This window comes from Dermochelys coriacea, chromosome 2 (genome assembly GCF_009764565.3).
Source record: "Dermochelys coriacea isolate rDerCor1 chromosome 2, rDerCor1.pri.v4, whole genome shotgun sequence".
NCBI lineage: Eukaryota > Metazoa > Chordata > Testudines > Dermochelyidae > Dermochelys > Dermochelys coriacea.
The window spans coordinates 258528874-258546834 of NC_050069.1; the positions used below are offsets into that span (position 1 = coordinate 258528874).

Here is a 17961-nt window from a genome sequence, read left to right on the forward strand (position 1 = left end):
GATTGTAATATATATTAACTTTGTCGGTTCTGATATACCTGCTCATGCCTAGCAAATTTTACTCAGTAGAAAAATCTTGAGAAGAAAGGTCCCATGGTTTATACCCTGTGGACAAGACCAATGGGACAGAAAATACAAAGCACACATTTCGATGCCTGAAACCGTGCTCTCTTCATAAAGAGAATATATTAAATATACATTGTTCTATTTTTACTTTTTACATATTTAACTCAATTTTGTGTATACAAATTAGTCACATGATAATTTCATTGTAAAAAGGTCTCATTGCTGAATCTTTTTAGACAAGATCATCAACACACCCATATGATTTAAAAACTTGGAAAATCTGGATTTAATTTTCCATTAATCACCCAAATGTTTTTAAAGGTAATTGTGATCATTCAGTGATTTCTTTAGCACACTCCTCAAGCTAAATCATTTTGCAAGACACATAAGGACCAAACTGTTGTATAGATTCAGTCCCCAAACACCTGCACAAGGGGAGTGAAGGTGCAGGGACGGATTTTTCAGCTCTTAGATTGGAACAGTGTCCATGAAAGGACTGTATTGTAGCTCCATGGCGTGTTTGTGGTTGAAAGATGACTTCATTTTTCCTACCTGCATTTTAGTACCCTGCATAAAGATGAATTACTTAGTCTCTATGCAGGGAGAGATAAGTTTCACCCTAATATGAGTAAAATTTTAAATCTATAGGATTAGGCTTTATCTATGGATGGAGATGCATTGTGTTTACTGGTGACTAGCCTAGCAGAATGATTCCCAACAAATGGGCAAGTGCAATTCATTTTGTGTCACCACCTGGTTTTTGCTGGGTCGCAAATAGGATTTTTTAAAATTGTGTAATAACAAAAACTACATAAAAAAGAAGTATTTTATTTAGTCATTTTTCCAGATCTTCAGCTGGTGCAAATCAGTATAGCTCAATTGATTTCCATAGTACGTCAATGACACTATGCTAATTCACACGAACAAAGGATATTGCTCACTGTGTCTAGCTTCAAATTATAGGAAGAAAATAATAGTATGCCCCCAAAACTCCACAGTGAGAGACCATGTGGATTAGGGGAAGCAGGGGAAATACAACACAGAGAAAGAAAGTTAAAAGGCATTACAAATATTATTTATTATTTCTTGTATTCAAATAGTACCTAGAAGCTGCAGCTCAGATTGCAGCCCCATTGTGCAAGGCACTGTACATATGCATAGTAAGAAACAGTCCCTGCCCAGAGAGTTCACAGTCTAAATAGAGAGACAGACAAAAGTGAGGGAGAAGGAGAAAGGAATAATAATAATTATTATTCCCATTTTATAGGTGGGGCACTGAGTGAAAGAGAGATTAAGGGTATGTCTACACTGCAATCAGAGGTGACTTGCATGTGGTCACGTGGGAAGTCTGTAGCCAAGCAAGAAACTGAACCCAGATCAGAGTCCTAGTCTAGTGCTAGAGCCATAATGCCAAGCTTCCTCTCAGTCTGAAATAACTGTGGTGAAGAAAGGAAAGCTGTTTCTCTCCTGTGGACCAACAACCCTTGATAATCGCATAAATCTTGCAACTTTTAAAAAATCGTATCTGGAAAACTGACCTGCATATAAAATTGAGTGATATTTAAACAAATGGAGTGGAAATAAGGGGCTTGGCAATGTTGTGGCTATGACTACCTGAAAATATAACCCAAAGGAAGACAAATCAGCCAATGAAAAATGAAATGATTCATACTGAGAGTTTAAACACACATATATATATATATCCAATAAGTATTTACATGCATGGGAAAAGAGACTAAACCCAGGTCCAGGAGTAGAGGCCTTTGTGGGATTTTTGTGAGAGCATGATGCCACAAGAGTAGTAAAGACCTTAAGAAAGAAAACATGGTGACCATAACAAGGTGAATGCCATAACTACAAAGGGAAAAGATTCAGGTTTGTTTAAAAACAAAAGAAAGTTCTTACTCAGTTCATTACTGTTTCTGGAATGTTAAATGTTACATTTATTATTTCATTATACTGCAGTAACATGACTACAATAGTATATACACCATGGCTATTCTGTTTAAATTCATCATATTGCGGGAGTTCCAGTACACTATGTCATATTAATGAGTCATGCAATGATTATGCTTGTGATACGTGACTCACGGGATTGAACAGATTTTGAATCATAAATCTACCGAGTTTATAATCAAAAAGTTAATTAGGAATGAATTAAGGCTACATTTCAACCCCCCTCCCACTTCCAAAAACCTGAAACCTTAAACTTTCTCACAGCCCACCTTTACCCCAGGCAGATATTTATTTCCAGACACCGTGAAACTTATCTTCCTTGAACTTGCTCCCCAACAAAGCAAACCAATTTAAAGAGGCAAATGTCTGGTAAGCAGAAGTAAGTGGAATACAGCTCTATAAACACTATGTCTGGGCCACAGTAACCACATACTAAGGATTCTGCCTTAACTTGGTACTGCCACTGATATAATAGCTGAAACCATACACAGATTCTTCCTGTTCATATATAAATATAAACATTAAGCAAAGTTGAATGTAGCAGGGTCAAAGGTTATATCTTACCAACTTCTGCAGTTAAGGGTAAAACCACCACTGTTTCTTTTGCAACTAATGTTTAATAAGAATGTTTAATTGCTGTATATTTACATCATTACATAATGGGAACAAAATTTTAAAGCATTCTTAACAAAAATTTAAACAATGGATTCCTTTTCTCTCTCTGCAGATAGTGGACAATCTATAGGTTCATCACTTTGCGGAGAGTCTGCCATCTTCACCCCAAGGTGCTCGTTAGTGGTCCCAGTGACACTGTCGTAGGATGGAGGGAAAGATGTTGAGGACACAGTTTCTGACTTGTCTAAATTTCTACCATAATTTTCATTCACCATGAATGCAATGAGGCCTTCTTTCTCTGGAGCATCTTCAAGAATGTTACCATCACAGGTTCTATGACGGTGTAAAAAAGAGGCCTGCTTCATGGAACGTTGAATCAAATGACTCCTGTAAACCCTCTGGATAATAATGGCAGAAACTTCCTCTTGTTTGTGTCTGATTGTGGTTGTGATTGGTTCATAAGAAAGCTTGGATGGATTGGCAGCCATAAACTTTTCCTCCATCTGTACTTTGAGAGTATCCATCTCCCCAGATTCTCCTAGCACCCGTTTAGTGAAAGCAAACAAAATATCCAAACAGTGGATCCTATCTCCACTGACCAAGGGAAGATCCATTGCTATGAGCTCAATTTTGTTTGGTTTGGCTACACGTAAAGGTTCTGCCAGAGCATCTGCAAAGTCTGAAAGTGCCGAATACTCAATAAACTGAGTTGCCTCAGGATCAAATTTCTCCCAGACTTCATAAAACATATCAAAGTCATCTTCACCTAGAGGATCTGTACTTTCCTCAGTGGCAACATTGAAGTTCTCTAAAATAACAGCTATATACATGTTTACAACAATGAGAAATGATATAATGATGTAACTTACAAAGAAAATAATACCCACAGCAGGTTTACCACATTCTCCCACAGCACCTCGTATGTTTGGATCACAAAACGGAGGTCCAGTGTTTAAAATAGGACTGAGAAGACCATCCCAGCCAGCAGATGTTGTGATTTGGAAGAGACAGAGCATGCTGTTAGCAAAAGTTTGGAAGTTGAACATGTCATCAATCCCACTCTCCCACTGAACATAAGCAAAGTTAGCCATGCCAAAAATGGCGTAAATAAACATGACCAGAAAAAGTAAGAGGCCAATGTTGAACAGAGCAGGAAGGGACATCATTAAGGCAAAAAGGAGAGTTCTAATTCCTTTGGCAGCTCGGATAAGTCTTAGTATTCGTCCAATTCGAGCCAAGCGAATGACTCTGAAGAGTGTAGGTGAGAAATAATTTTCAAATACTTTAACAATGCCAGAGAGCACCGTGCCTAAAAACAAAAATGATAATCAGTTAGAATTTCTAATTTTTGCTAATTATTAACTGAAAGAAATAATAGTATCAGTAAAAATGTGCTAGCACTGATGGATCTTGATTCTTAAAGGAAAAGGTACAAATTTTAAAAAAGTTAAATGGCTTATCTGTAAAAGTTTTGAAATTAAAACAATAACGGACCCAATGGACAGTATTTTTCAAACATTGGAGTAGTATGTATGTTGCACCCCTAAAATCTGTATATGAACTATTGCACATGGAAAACGTGCAAGTAGGTGTTTTATGTGCAGCATTTTGCATGACCACTGGTATGCAAAAAATGTATTTTTTGTAGGGGTAGGTTATGTAAGTGTATTTTAACATTTGGCTCTAAATGTTGAAGAAACAAAGCTCATATAAAAAAACAAAACATGACACCAGAGTCAGAGGCATTCAATGCTTAGATACTGTGGTGATGAGGGCTAAATAAACCAGACAGAGAAAAACAACAGAGTAAACAACAGTGTAATCCATGCTAACAACAGAGTAAACAACAGTGTAATCCATGCTAACAATGAGGTTTCTGCTCCCTTTCTAGTGGCATGATCACACATAGAGGTTTATTAGTCTGGTTACTCTAAGCTAAGGGACAAGGTCTATTTGCACTAAAAGTGGAGTCTATTCTTTTAGATCCAGGGATCCAAGGTTCAGTCACTGCAGATGACCAGGCCAGAGGTGGTGTTACACAAAGAAAGACTAAATTCATTCAGGGCTTCCTAGAGTGTCCCCTGCAACCGCAAGTAGTCTCATATGACAACAGAAAGAAAGGTCATCTTCCAGACATCAGCAGGTCAAAGCTTGATGTAAATATCTATACTCTTTTTTCCCCATAATGCAAAAAAGGGTTTTCTTTCTCTTGCTTTCCCTTTAGGTCTATTTATTTTTGCTATTTTCTAGGAATTCCTTGTGACAAGGTGCACTATAGAGAAATACTTCTCTTTTAAGGGAGATTTTTTCTTAAATCTCTAATCTTTATGGGGACCCACTTCTTTGTGCCTCATTTTTCACCACTGTCATCAAAGTGGAATCAGGAAGAGGTTTGGATACATTTCTCTCAATACTCATACTGCTGCACTAAATGGTGCTAATTATATGGAGAGCAGATATTTTCCTTACGTATATACCTTCTGCAATCACTTTTGCCTGTATCTGCTTTAGAAGTAGTTAAATCAGCAGAACAGAAATTTTATTCCAGTTCTTCACTCCATTTCTGCATTAAAATCCCTTCAAACTAAACTCAACATATTTGGGCCTGATTCTCCTCTCTGTTACTCTAGTACAGTTACTCTAGTACTCTAGTACAGTGATGGGCAACCTGCGGCCCGTGGACCACACACGGTCCATCAGGGTAAGCCACATGTGGGCTGCCAGACCATTTGTTTACACTTGCATGGCTGCCTGCAGCTCCCTGTGGCTGCAGTTCGCCATTCCTGACCAATGGGAGTTGCGGGAAGCGGCGTGGGCCTGGCCACCGCTTCCTGCAGCTCCCATTGGCCGGGAACAGTGAACCACAAATATTTGGATTTTGGATATTACCATATCTATTGTTATTCAGGATTTATCAATTAAAGTTGCTATATTTTAATTTCAATTTTTGCAGCTGAGTCTCCTTTACAATGTGAACGTATTGTATATGCTTTAAAAATTGGCAAAAATATTTCTTCACGAACCAAAATTATTACAGGTCATGATATCATATTTATTAATATTAAGATTATACAATCACTGAGGTCTGAAAAAATAATCTGAATTTTAGTAAAAATTAAAATGTTTCACATTCCTAAATAACTCCTAATTAACATAAACAATTATTAACTTTATCATCTAAATTCTCTTTCCAGTGTTATGAGATCAAAGTATAATACTTATTATAAAATGGAACATTATATTTACAACTTTTCAAACAGTAAGAAAAAAACATGATCAGAGATTGTATACAATGTATCCTTCCACTATAAAAAGTAGTTCCTTTTAAAAGAGAAGATAAAACAATAGGAAAAGTTTATAAATTCCTGTTCTGTGCTACTTTGAATATATTTGTTGGCATTTATTCTTCTGACCTCTCTTTTCTTTCTCTCTTTTTTAAAAAAATCTGTTTTGACTACTTTCCCCAACACTTCATTTCTAACATCCTGGGTCCCATTTCAGCAACAGTTTTTGGCCAAGTAGCCAATTCAACTCACTTTCTTTTATGAAAACTAAATATGGGATAGTGAAGAAAATGCTTCTGTATTTTTACCTACCAACAATGGACATGATGACAACACTTAAATCAAATATGTTCCAGCCATTGGTGAAGTAGTAGTGTCTTAGGGCCAATAATTTCATGATGCACTCTGCAGTAAAGATGGCAACAAAGAGCATGTTGATTTTGTTAAGAACGTAAGTCTTCTCTGTACTTTGATCATCAGTTTCTACCATCATAGTGATCATGTTAAGGCAAATGAGAATCATGATGATAACATCAAAGGCTTGGCTTGTCACAATGTCAAATAAAAACCCTTGGTATTTGTTCTGTAGGAGAAAAAAAGAGTATTTAGTATTCATTATGAGAATGTAGGCATGCATAGAATAACAGAAATGTAGGACTGGAAGGGACCTCAAGAAGTCATCTAGTCCATCCCCCTGCACTGAGGCAGGACCAAGTATACCTAGACCATCCCTGACAGGTGTTTGTCTAACCTGTTATTAAAAATCTCCAATGATGGGGATTCCACAACCTCCCATGGTAACGTATTCCATACTTAACTAGCCTGATAGTTAGAAAGATTTTTCTAATATCTCACCTAAATCTTCCTTACTTCATATTAAGCTGTTAATTTCTTGTCTGCCTTCTGTGGACATTGAGAACATCTGATCACAGTCCTGTTTATAAGAGCCCTTAACATATTTGAAAACTGTGATCAGGTCCCACCTCACTCTTCTTTTCTCAAGACTAAACATGCCCAGTTTTTTAAATCTTTCCCCATAGGTCAGTTTTTTAAACCTTTAATAATTTTTGTTGATCTCCTCCAGACTCCAGTTTGTCCACATCTTTCTTAAAGTGTGGCATCCAAACCTGGACACAACACTTCCACTGAGACCTCATGAGTGCCAAGCAAAGCAAAACAATATAACCTGAATATTATCCTTTTTCACAAACAACATCACACTGTTAAGGGTTCATATTCTATGTGTGAGCCACTGTCATCCCCAGACCCTTTTCTGCAGCTCTACTGCCTAGACAGTTATTTCCCATTTTGTATTTGTGCATTTCATTTTTCTTTCCTAAGTGTAGTACTTTGCACTTTTACTTACTGAATTTCACTGTGTTGATTTCAGACCAATTGTTTAATTTATTAAGGTATTTTGAATTTTATTCCTATCCTCCCAAGTACTTGCAATCCTACCCAGATTGTTATTATCTGCAAATTTTATAAGTGCTCTCCACTCCATTATCCAAGTCATTAATGAAAATGTTTAATAGTATCAGATATAGAACAGATCCTTCTGGGATCCTACCAGATACGTCCATCCAATTTGACAGCGAACAATTGATAACCACTCTTAGGGCAAGGTTTTTCAACCAGTTTTGCACCCACTTTATAGCAATTCCATCTAGACCATACATTTCCCAAGTTTGCTTATTAGAACGTCATGTGGGACTGTATCAAAAGCCTTACTAAAATCAAGAAATCACATCTATTATTTCCCCCGGCTCCCTAATCATCCTTAGTAACCATGTAAAATAAATGTACATACTCACTAGTGGACAGCTCCAATTTTTATATGTTACAATGTTATTTAATTTCATAATAGGTAGATTATATATTTATATCAGAGTAGACAAATCCTGAAGGATAATCAATTTCAGGATAAATATACAAAACAATATTTCTGCTTTGATCTTCATAAACATTTAGTCTGTATAATCTTTATAATCAATGACAATTTCTTGGTGCAGAGTTAAGACTATGAACTAATGGAAAGAAACAGGTATATTGTATCTATAGTAGTTTTTTTCAGTGGATTAAGTGAATTTTACTATGGATTTTCACTGATTAGAAATATTTTTGTTGGAATTGTCTCACCAATGGCCTTGGGATGGGTTTTTGGGGTTTCTTGGATCCCAGTTTTTTCATTGCATTATAATATTTTCTCTGTTCTTCTGTCATAAAGATGTCTTGTCCACCTAAGTATATGGAGACAATGCTACTGTTATTTTTGATGAGAAAGAAGCATTACTGCTGTGCAAGCATCTAAATTATTGGAATCCAACATTTCTTTCTTTTTCTATCCTTTCATCTCTTGCTAACCCTTCTCCCAGTACCTTATTAGGCCCAAAACAGTGCAGCAAGTTAACAAGATCTCCCAGAGCAGCAGTTCTGTGGTGACAATCTAGTGGCTCAGAAAGCAGGAAAATGATTAGATTGCTAAGAGCCCAGGCATCTGAGGGAAGGAGCAACTTTCTCCCTACCCTCCAACTCATCTTGCTGCTTTCTCCGTCTAAGGCCCACTGCCCAATCCCAGAGCTGCTCTCGGACCCTGTCACACAGTGCTCAGCTCCAGGGCAGGGGAAGTAGCATTCATAAAACAATGTAGCTGGCTTCATAGACTCTTATGAATCATGCAGCCCCAAGAGCCAAGAGTTACATGGCTGGGATATAGGGGAATGGAATGGAGATGGGGAAGCACTTCACTTGTAATGCTGCCTCTATTAAATCCAGTACTGATGCTGCTCCATGTAATAAATGTATATAGATGTTTGAGAGCTTCAGTGTACTGCTGGCATGTTCTAGTTTGAAGACAACACATAAGGAATATATCGGGGCCTGGGAACATATCCAGTGTACTTATCTTTTTCTTTTGTTGACTAAAATTGTCAATAATGACACCGACAAACAGATTCAGTGTGAAGAAAGATCCAAAGATTATGAAAACCACAAAATAGAGGTACATGGATAGACTCTTTTCCATTTGTGGCTGCAATTCTTTCTGCAAAAATGAAAAGCAAGATGAAAATTGGCTGAGAATAGTATGGCCCTGGTCATGGAATGAGTTTTGTATAGGTGCAGGAGTCCTTCCACACAGAGATCTTTGCAGGATAAAACTTGCTTCATCACTAGAAATGCGAAAAAAAAAACCTGTCTGTAATGCATACGAATAAGGGACTATCTACCCAATGAGTTAGTATGCAGCAAGCCAGGGTGGGAATCTACAGTGCACCTGCTTGCTGCAGCTAAACCACACTCTGGGACTTTCACTCTGCTGTAGCAGTGAACACATGGTGAATGATGCGCAGTAAGCTGCAGCACTCTAGTTTCACACCCTGTCTTGCTGTGCACTAACTCACTGTAGACAAGCCATAGGTCTTGCATTTCTGTGGTGGTGCGGAGAAAGGGAAGCGGAGACAAAATTTGTAGTGTGCTTAAAGATAAATCCAAGGACACCACAGACAATGTGGATGATAATTTAATAAGGAACAATGTTTTGCCTAGAATTTGATTATCCTTCCTGATAAGATGAAAATATCTTCTGAAAATAATATGCCAAATTCTCTGTTGGCGTGTTTCCATTGAAGTAATTGGGCAGAGAATTTGGCCCAATGTCTATTAATAGCATAACTACTATTTGTTGTTTTGATTTCCTCTGCAATCTTTGTTAAGATTGTTCTGTGCAGAACAGATTCCTGTAATTGGCACTGATATTGATTAAACTTACGCTCAGAAACCTGTAGGGCAAAATCTCCCATTCCACTAACTGAAGACTAAGAAATTAAAAGAATGAATTTAGGGTTTTTCGCACTTCAATATTCTCACAAGGACACATAAGATAATACATTTCAGAGTGGTAGCCGTGTTAGTCTGTATCAGCAAAAAGAACGAAGAGTACTTGTGGCACCTTAGACACTAATGAATTTATTTGAGCATAAGCTTTCATGGGCTAAAGCCCACTTCATCAGATGCATGCAGTGGAAAATATAGTAGGAATATATATAAATATTTATATACATTATATATATGTTCTCTGTATCTATATACACACACACACACACACACACACACACACACACACAGAGAGAACATGAAAAAATGTGGATAATGTATACCTTCAAGTCAGCGGCACTGCTATGGGTATCCGCATGGCCCCACAGTATGCCAACATTTTTATGGCTGACTTAGAACAATGCTTCCTCAGCTCTCGTCCTCTAATGCCCCTACTCTACTTGTGCTACATTGATGACATCTTCATCATCTGGACTCTTGAGGAATTTCACCATGATTTCAACAATTTCCATCCCACCATCAACCTCAGCCTGGACCAGTCCACACAAGAGATCCACTTCCTGGACACTACGGTGCTAATAAGCGATGTTCACATAAAGACCATCCTATACCGGAAACCTACTGACCGCTATACTTACCTATATGCCTCCAGCTTTCCTCCAGAGCACACCACATGATACATTGTCTACAGCCAAGTTCTAAGATACAACCGCATTTGCTCCAACCCCTCAGAGAGAGACAAACACCTACAAGATCTTGATCAAGTGTTCTTACAACTACAGTACCCACCTGCTGAAGTGAAGAAACAGATTGACAGAGCCAGAAAAGTACCCAGAAGTCACCTACTACAGGACAGGCCCAACAAAGAAAGTAACAGAACGCCACTAGCCGTCACCTTCAGCCCCCAACTAAAACCTCTCCAGCACATCATCAAGGATCTACAACCTATCCTGAAGGATGATCCCTTTTTACATAAGATAATGTTTCTCTTTTTATGCATTTGTTTAAAATACTATCCATCATAACTAAATATATGCCTGAATCAACTCTCACTGAGGTCAATGGAGTCATTGTTGAATCAGACTTTCTTGGCATGATTTTCAAAGATGTCAAACAACCAAAAGGTCAGTGGGATCTGTTGAGTACTCAGTACTTGAAAATCAGGCCAGAGGAGCCTAACTTCAAGTTCTCCTGCTTTTGAAAATCTTGGCCTAGATGTTTTCGTACACACAAATGACGCAGTGTGGAATAAGCAAAAAAATATTTCTCATTAACCACCTGTGTCAATATGATGAAAATCTTGATGTGTACTATCTGGCCAGTTGACATGTATTTTATAATCGACTTTGAAAGTATATTAAGTTCATTGCAAATCAACTTAGAGAGGACTAATATTTGCATCCATGTATCCCACACCCAAACTCCCTCCCGCATTCCCACCCCCTGACCCAGCCCGGAGCCCCCTCCCATATCCTGAACCCTGATACCAGTCAGCTCTGTGTTTTTGGGGAACCAGGGCACAGTATCTAGCCAGTCTGACTCATAAAAGACACATCCCTCACCAGTCTCTGCTTGAACCAAATCTGATCAGAGAAAAGGCTTGCAGAGAGCAGTGAAGGGCACTGGGAGACACACCTAGACCCCTCCTGACAAGGGTGACAAGATTAAGACATCTCCATTAGCATACAGAATGAAGAACAGAGACAACTCCCCTAGCCTCATCTGCATGAAAGATGGGACAGGGAGACATCTCCATTTGCATACAGAATGGAGAACAGAGAACTGCACTGAAATCTGGGACCAGAAAAGCGGGGAAGCACTGCATCATGGGGGATCTCTGCTCCAGATGTTAATGAACCTATGCCTGCACGCAGCCAGCTCAGCAGTTATCAGATCAATTCTAGTAATGAATCCTTAATTGATATCCAAAATATTGAAGCAGCCTAATTGCACTGTGAGCTCCCTGGAAGAAAACACAACCCATAGCCAAGAGTGATCAGCTCCTATTGTCTAGCCTAAAGAAAACCCTTGAGTCATCAGTTTACCCATAGACAAATCTAGTGTTCTCCCTTGAACCATTGTATTTTTTCTACAAAAAACCCCTACCTATACCAAGTAAGTGTTCTGATGCATGGACCCAAACTCTGAATCAATTTCACTGGGACTCCATCTCCTGAACGATCATGCTGGGGGCTCTGCCTGACTCCAGCACTCAGGACCCTGAGCTCCCACCATCACCTGGGAACCCCAACCAGTTCAAGCCTCATGGAGTGGGTGAGAGCCCCCTCTCTCTTTCTCTTCTCTCTCTCTGTTTTCTTTTCTACCTCAGGTATTAACCTTTAATAATGTAACTGTTATGTTGGTTTAGGCTCTCCTTGTGTAGTTATCACTATTATTCAATAAATAACTTTTATGATTAAGGTGGTTGATTTTCTCTCTCTCTCTCTCTTTCTCTCTCTCTGAATTTTACTCTTTTGTGTTTTTAGCTTCCCCCATGTACTCTGCAGCAATGCTTCTTTTACCTAAGCTAAAGATCCCTGCAGTGCCCAAAATACTGTGAAGTTTGCTCATCAAGTGGGTTACTACCAGTACAATTGTGACATGAATGTGAGGATAGGGACATGTTAAACCTGTGACACATAAGGGTGGCAGCTGAAAGTGTTGCTTGGCCCAGCCCATTCAGTACAAGGACATATAAGGGGGTCAGCTTGAGACTGCTGATTGACCCAGTCTGCTCAGACTTGCTCTGTGTGTGTGTGTGGTGCGCGCACGCACACGTGTTCATCTGGTTCTAGGGCTGCAGTACATCAATAGAATTACAGAACCCCCCCCAGAAGAGTTACCCTAATAAATGAGTATACCCCAAAGTAATGGGCACATCTGATAACAACTCATCATTTCTGGCCCTACCCCAGAGCCTGCAACCCCAGCCCAGAGCCTATACCCCCTCCCACACCCCAACCCCCTGCCCCAGCCCCAGCCCAGAGCCCCCTTCCACACTCTGAACCCCTCACCCCCCAGCCCAGAGGCCCCTCCTACACCCCAAACCCCTCATCCCTGGCTTCATCTCAGAGCCTGCACCCCAGCCAGAGCCCACACCCCAACCCCCTGCCCCAGCCCAGTGAAAATGAGTGATTAAGGGAGGGGGAGAGCAGGCGACAGAGGGAGGGGGGATGCAGTGAGCAGGGGGCGTGACAGGGGCGTGACCTTGGGGAGGGGAGGGAAAGGGGCGGGGCAAGAATATTCAATTTTCTGCAAATAGAAATTTGGCAACCCTATCCCAAGTACCAGAATTCCAGTCTCTTCTGATTGACTTCTGCTATGTATCTCAAAATGTGCAGCAAGAAAAGCCCCAGAATGTATAGAGCCCAGCAGTGAAGCAAAGCACCATTGGATACTCACTCAGAATTCTGACCGCTTATTCCCAGCTATTTACACACATGGATACATATTGAATCAGAAAACCGTTTACAGTCTGTATGCCATCAGTGTGTACTATCTAATATACACCACTTAGTGCACAAAAATACATTGTGCGTTAAATGCCCTCCCACCCTCTGTGTACACAAGACTTCTGTGTTCATATAGAACCTAACACAATAGAGCCTGATTCTGATTTGGGACTCTGGATGTTACAGTAATATAAATATTAAATAAAATAATATTTGACAAATTATTTTAAATGGTTGTCATCAACATTAGTTCAACCCTGAATTGCTCCTAGTTATAATCTTGTAGGCTTTGAATTTGACAGAAAGCAGCTTCCCTCTAAAACATCCACTGCAGCAATTAACTGTATTTATAGTATTACAAGTCATTTGCAAGTGAAATGTACATATCAGTCGCTGAAAATAAAGATCAGGGAGTTTTATCATAAGTGGACAACACCAAGAAAACAATGAACAGAAAAGACTTATAACATTGTATCGAAAACTAACAAGTATGAAAATTATCAAACACAATCAAAAACTGGAGAGATAGTCACCAAGGAGAATAGTTAATTTTCATTACCTACCCCTCGTGAATCTACTGCTGCATACATAATGTCCATCCAACCTTTAAATGTCGCCTAGAATAAAAGACAAATTATTAAAATCATATTCAACTTTCAGGGACAGATATTTTAGCCTGTTTACAACATCTTTGTGCCACTGAGTTGGTGCAAAGGGACTGCAGTCTGTCCATAAATGCCCAAAAAGAAAAGGAGTACTTGTGGCACCTTAGAGACTAACAAATTTATTAGAGCATAAGCTTTCATGAGCTATGCATCCGATGAAGTGAGCTGTAGCTCACGAAAGCTTATGCTCTAATAAATTTGTTAGTCTCTAAGGTGCCACAAGTACTCCTTTTCTTTTTGCGAATACAGACTAACACGGCTGCTACTCTGAAACCATAAATGCCCAGTAGATTTACTTCTGGTGTAGGGGATCTACCTGATGATCACTGTTTCCTCTAAGCTGTGTGTGTGTGCGCATGCACACAGATCCTAAACCCCACGCACATGGCAAAACACCACGTGCACAAACATTTGCACAGAAGCACAACAATTTGCAAAGAAAAATTTTTTATGCGCATGGCCTGTCAAAAATTAGAGGGAACATTGTGATGACATGTCTATGACACAGATGGGCCTCTGCGCCCCACCATCTTCTTGCATAGAGGGCATGTCAGGAGTGGGAGGATGCAGACTGCAGTTATATTCTGCCATAGCAATCCTCTACTTGTGTATGACCCATTAAGGACCTTAATTCAATGGCAGATCAAAGCTGCCTGACAACAGGTATAAATTGTGTTGGGCCGGGGGTTGATCCCAAGATTCAGGGAATTGGAACTAGCCCACTAATGCTGTCTTCCCCCTTCCCATTTCTGGCAGAGAAAGAGTTTTGCCTTGAGTTTCATGAAATTAAAATAAACGCACCATCTTCCCAGGAACTGTAAATCAGAGTAGCATATGTTCAAACGGTTACATCATCAGTCTGTAGATCACCCCTAGGCCCTACATGTCTGTATACAAGAGTAAGAGGCCCCACATGGCCTAACCACATTGCCAGTGTGAACATGAGCTGGAGGGGCAGAGAAGGCTCTGCAAGGCCACTATTCCCCACCTTGCACAGAGGTGGGTGAGAAATCAGCACCATGACACCACCCCATAGCGTGACAACCAGCAAAAGAAAACAGAACTTACCACCTGAAGAAGAGCCAGATAACCAGAACCAACATTATCAAAGTTGACTTTAACATTTGTCCAATATATTTTTTGTGTGTCGTTATAGGTTGTGCAATCCAATTTGTTCCTAATACTTTTATTTAATTCTGATTTTTCTTCAGTCAAGTTAACGCATTTTCCAAATTTTCCTGCCAATAGGGTCACTCCCATGATACTAAAAATGAGCCAGAAAATGAGGCAGACAAGCAGAACATTCATGATGGAAGGGATGGCACCTATCAAGGCATTTACAACCACCTTAAAAGTGAAATGAAAGAAAAGTTATTATAGGCATTCACATGAGCATGGCCCTAAATAGCTATTCACTACATTAAACTGTTTTGAAAAACTAAGCCAACCCTTGTATGCAATGTTGTTTTATTCATTATGGTCCCAGGATATTAAAGAGACAAGGTAATATGTTTTATTGGGCAAGGTAATATGAGGTAATATATTTTATTAAACCAACTTCTGTTGGTGAGAGAGACAAGTGTTTGAGCTAATACAGAGCTCTTCTTCAGGTCTGAGAAACCTACTCAGAATGTCACAGCTCAATACAAGGTGTAACAGAGTGTTTAGCATAAGTAATTAACATATATTTCAGTGGACCATTCAAGGTGAAGTAGCCCATTAACATCCTTCCAGCCACAGGGGACAAAGGAAGGCAGAGGGAAGCAGCTAGGGTGGGAGTTCTTAGTGGGTTACAGATTGTTGTAATAAGCATAAATCCAGTGTCTCTCAGTCCATGATTATAAATGTCTAGTATGTTATGAATTTAAACTCCCAGATTTCTCTTTTGAAAGTGTTGTGCAGATTTCCTTTGAGGATGAGGACTGATAGGTCAGAAATAAAGTGATCACTTTGTGAAAAGTGTTCACCCACAGGTAATACAGTGTTTTTGTCTTTTATCATTTTCCTGTGTGAGTTCATCTGAGAGTGTAGTAATTGTCTGGTATTACCCAGATAGTAGATATTTGGACATTCATGAGGTACACCACATGTTATGACAGGCCTAGGTAAACCCATGGACCTTGAAAGGTGTGTTGTGCGGTGGTGTTGATCATTGTGTCAGAGGAGAAGATTGCATCATGGAATGGGCCACCCAAATACCCGAGAGAACCTGCTACAATACAGAAATGCCCCAACAACAACTGTGTGGGTGACACCAGACAATTACTACGCTCTCCAATGAATTCATACAGGAAAATGATAAAAGATAAAAACACCTTAACTCATTCTGACTCATGCTTAATGGAGATTTTAACTTCCACTGTGGATCTTATTACATCTCGCTAGGTGCTTCAAGGAGTAATCTCTATTAATGATCTCAAGAGTCAACAAATGCAAAGCTATCACTTCCTGATTAGAACATGGAACTTCTACTCATTGCTGGTCCCAATTTTGATCTCCAGTAAAGGGCACACATAGACTTCAGAGTGGAACTCTGTACCCCAAACAATTAAGATATGGGTGATATTTACGTTCACACAGGTCACAGCCAACAGGATGAGCTGGCTTCCCATAGGTGACATTTTGCAAGAGAGGGGTCATGCAGGCCACTGGGTGTTACACCCAAGAAATATCTAAAGATAAAGTGGGAGGCTGGACTTCTTTGGGAGGAGTAGGAGAGTGTCTTAAACTGACTACAGGTGTAGTATGAAACTTACTCTATATTTGGGTGAGCACATTTAAGATTCATAATACATTCCAAACCCAGGCAAGTTTTTCTTATATTTGTTTCTTTACAGGTTTCAGACACCTTTCATCACATCAGGAAAAATGGAAAGAAACCTCAAATATTGTACTATTCAAGTTTGCATTTGCTGGGGTGAAATGCTCCAATGACATGGGGGGGAAGAACTTTTAAGTTCTATATAACTTCTGTAGAAACTAAGGAATTTCCCAGACAAAATCTTTAAGATTGTGTTAAAGTTGTAATTAAATATCTTAATTCAAAACAACATTTTTAGAACATGGTGATTATAAAAACAGGGACGAAATATGTAATTACGGTTCAACAATCTTAATTCTACCCCATATCCCCACTCAGAAACCATCTTACATCTACTTGTCCTACTTCATATAATTTCCAGTATGGGCTACAAAGCACCATGAACCAAACAACTATTAACCACAAGTAGCCTACAGTCTAATTGTAGATCACTTTTCAATTCACTTCCTCTTTATACATTAGGGAAATACAACCTAGATGGAGCTATTATAAGATGAGGGCATAACTGGTTGGAACACAGAGAATAGTTATCAGAGGTTCACAGTCAAGCTGGAAGGGCATATCAAGTGAGGTCCCACAGGGATCAGTTCTGGATCTGGGTCAGTTCAATATCTTAATCAATTATTTAGATAATGTCATAGAGAGTACTCATAAAGTTTGCAGATAAAACCAAGCTGAGAGAGGTTGCAAGTGCTTTGGAGGATAGGATTAAAATTCAAAATGATCTGGACAACCTGGAAAAATGGTCTGAAGTAAATAGGATGAAATTCAATAATTCAAATTCAATAAATGTGAAGTACTCCACTTAGGAAAAAACAATCAGTTGCACATATGCAAAATGGGAAAAGACTGTCTAGGAAGGAGTACTGCAAAAAGGGATCTGGGAGTCATAATGGGTTACAACTGTAATACTGTTGCAAAAAAAGCAAACATCATTCTGGGATGTATTAGCAAGAGTACTGTAATCAAGACACAAGAAGTAATTCTTCCACTCTGCGCAGATTAAGCCTCAACTGGAGTATTGTCCATTTCTGGGCAACACATTTCAGAAAAGATGTGGACAAATTGGAGAAAGTCCAGAGAAGAGCAATAAAAACTATTAAAGGTCTAGAAAACATGACCTATGAGGGAAGATTTAAAACACAGGGTTTGTTTAGTCTAGAGAAGAGAAGTCTGAAGGAGGACTTGATAACAGTTTTCAAATATATAAGAGGTTTTTACAAAGAGAGAGAAAAAATTTTCTCAGTAACCTCCGAGGATAGGATAAG

At 39.2% G+C, this 17961-nt stretch overlaps 1 protein-coding gene across 1 annotated transcript in view; it reads right to left on the bottom strand.

Annotated features, from left to right (window-relative positions):
* Positions 1–1751: 1751 nt before the first annotated feature.
* LOC119850936 (sodium channel protein type 5 subunit alpha-like) overlaps positions 1752–17961 on the bottom strand; it is a 95838-nt gene continuing 79628 nt past the window's right edge. Inside the window, exons 23-28 of the mRNA XM_043509708.1 lie at positions 14941–15219; positions 13771–13824; positions 8823–8964; positions 8061–8161; positions 6234–6504; positions 1752–3946 (exon numbers count right to left, since the gene is read on the bottom strand). Coding sequence (XP_043365643.1) covers positions 2718–3946; positions 6234–6504; positions 8061–8161; positions 8823–8964; positions 13771–13824; positions 14941–15219 — 2076 coding nt within the window. The 3' untranslated portion in view covers positions 1752–2717. The remainder of the gene's footprint in view (positions 3947–6233; positions 6505–8060; positions 8162–8822; positions 8965–13770; positions 13825–14940; positions 15220–17961) is intronic.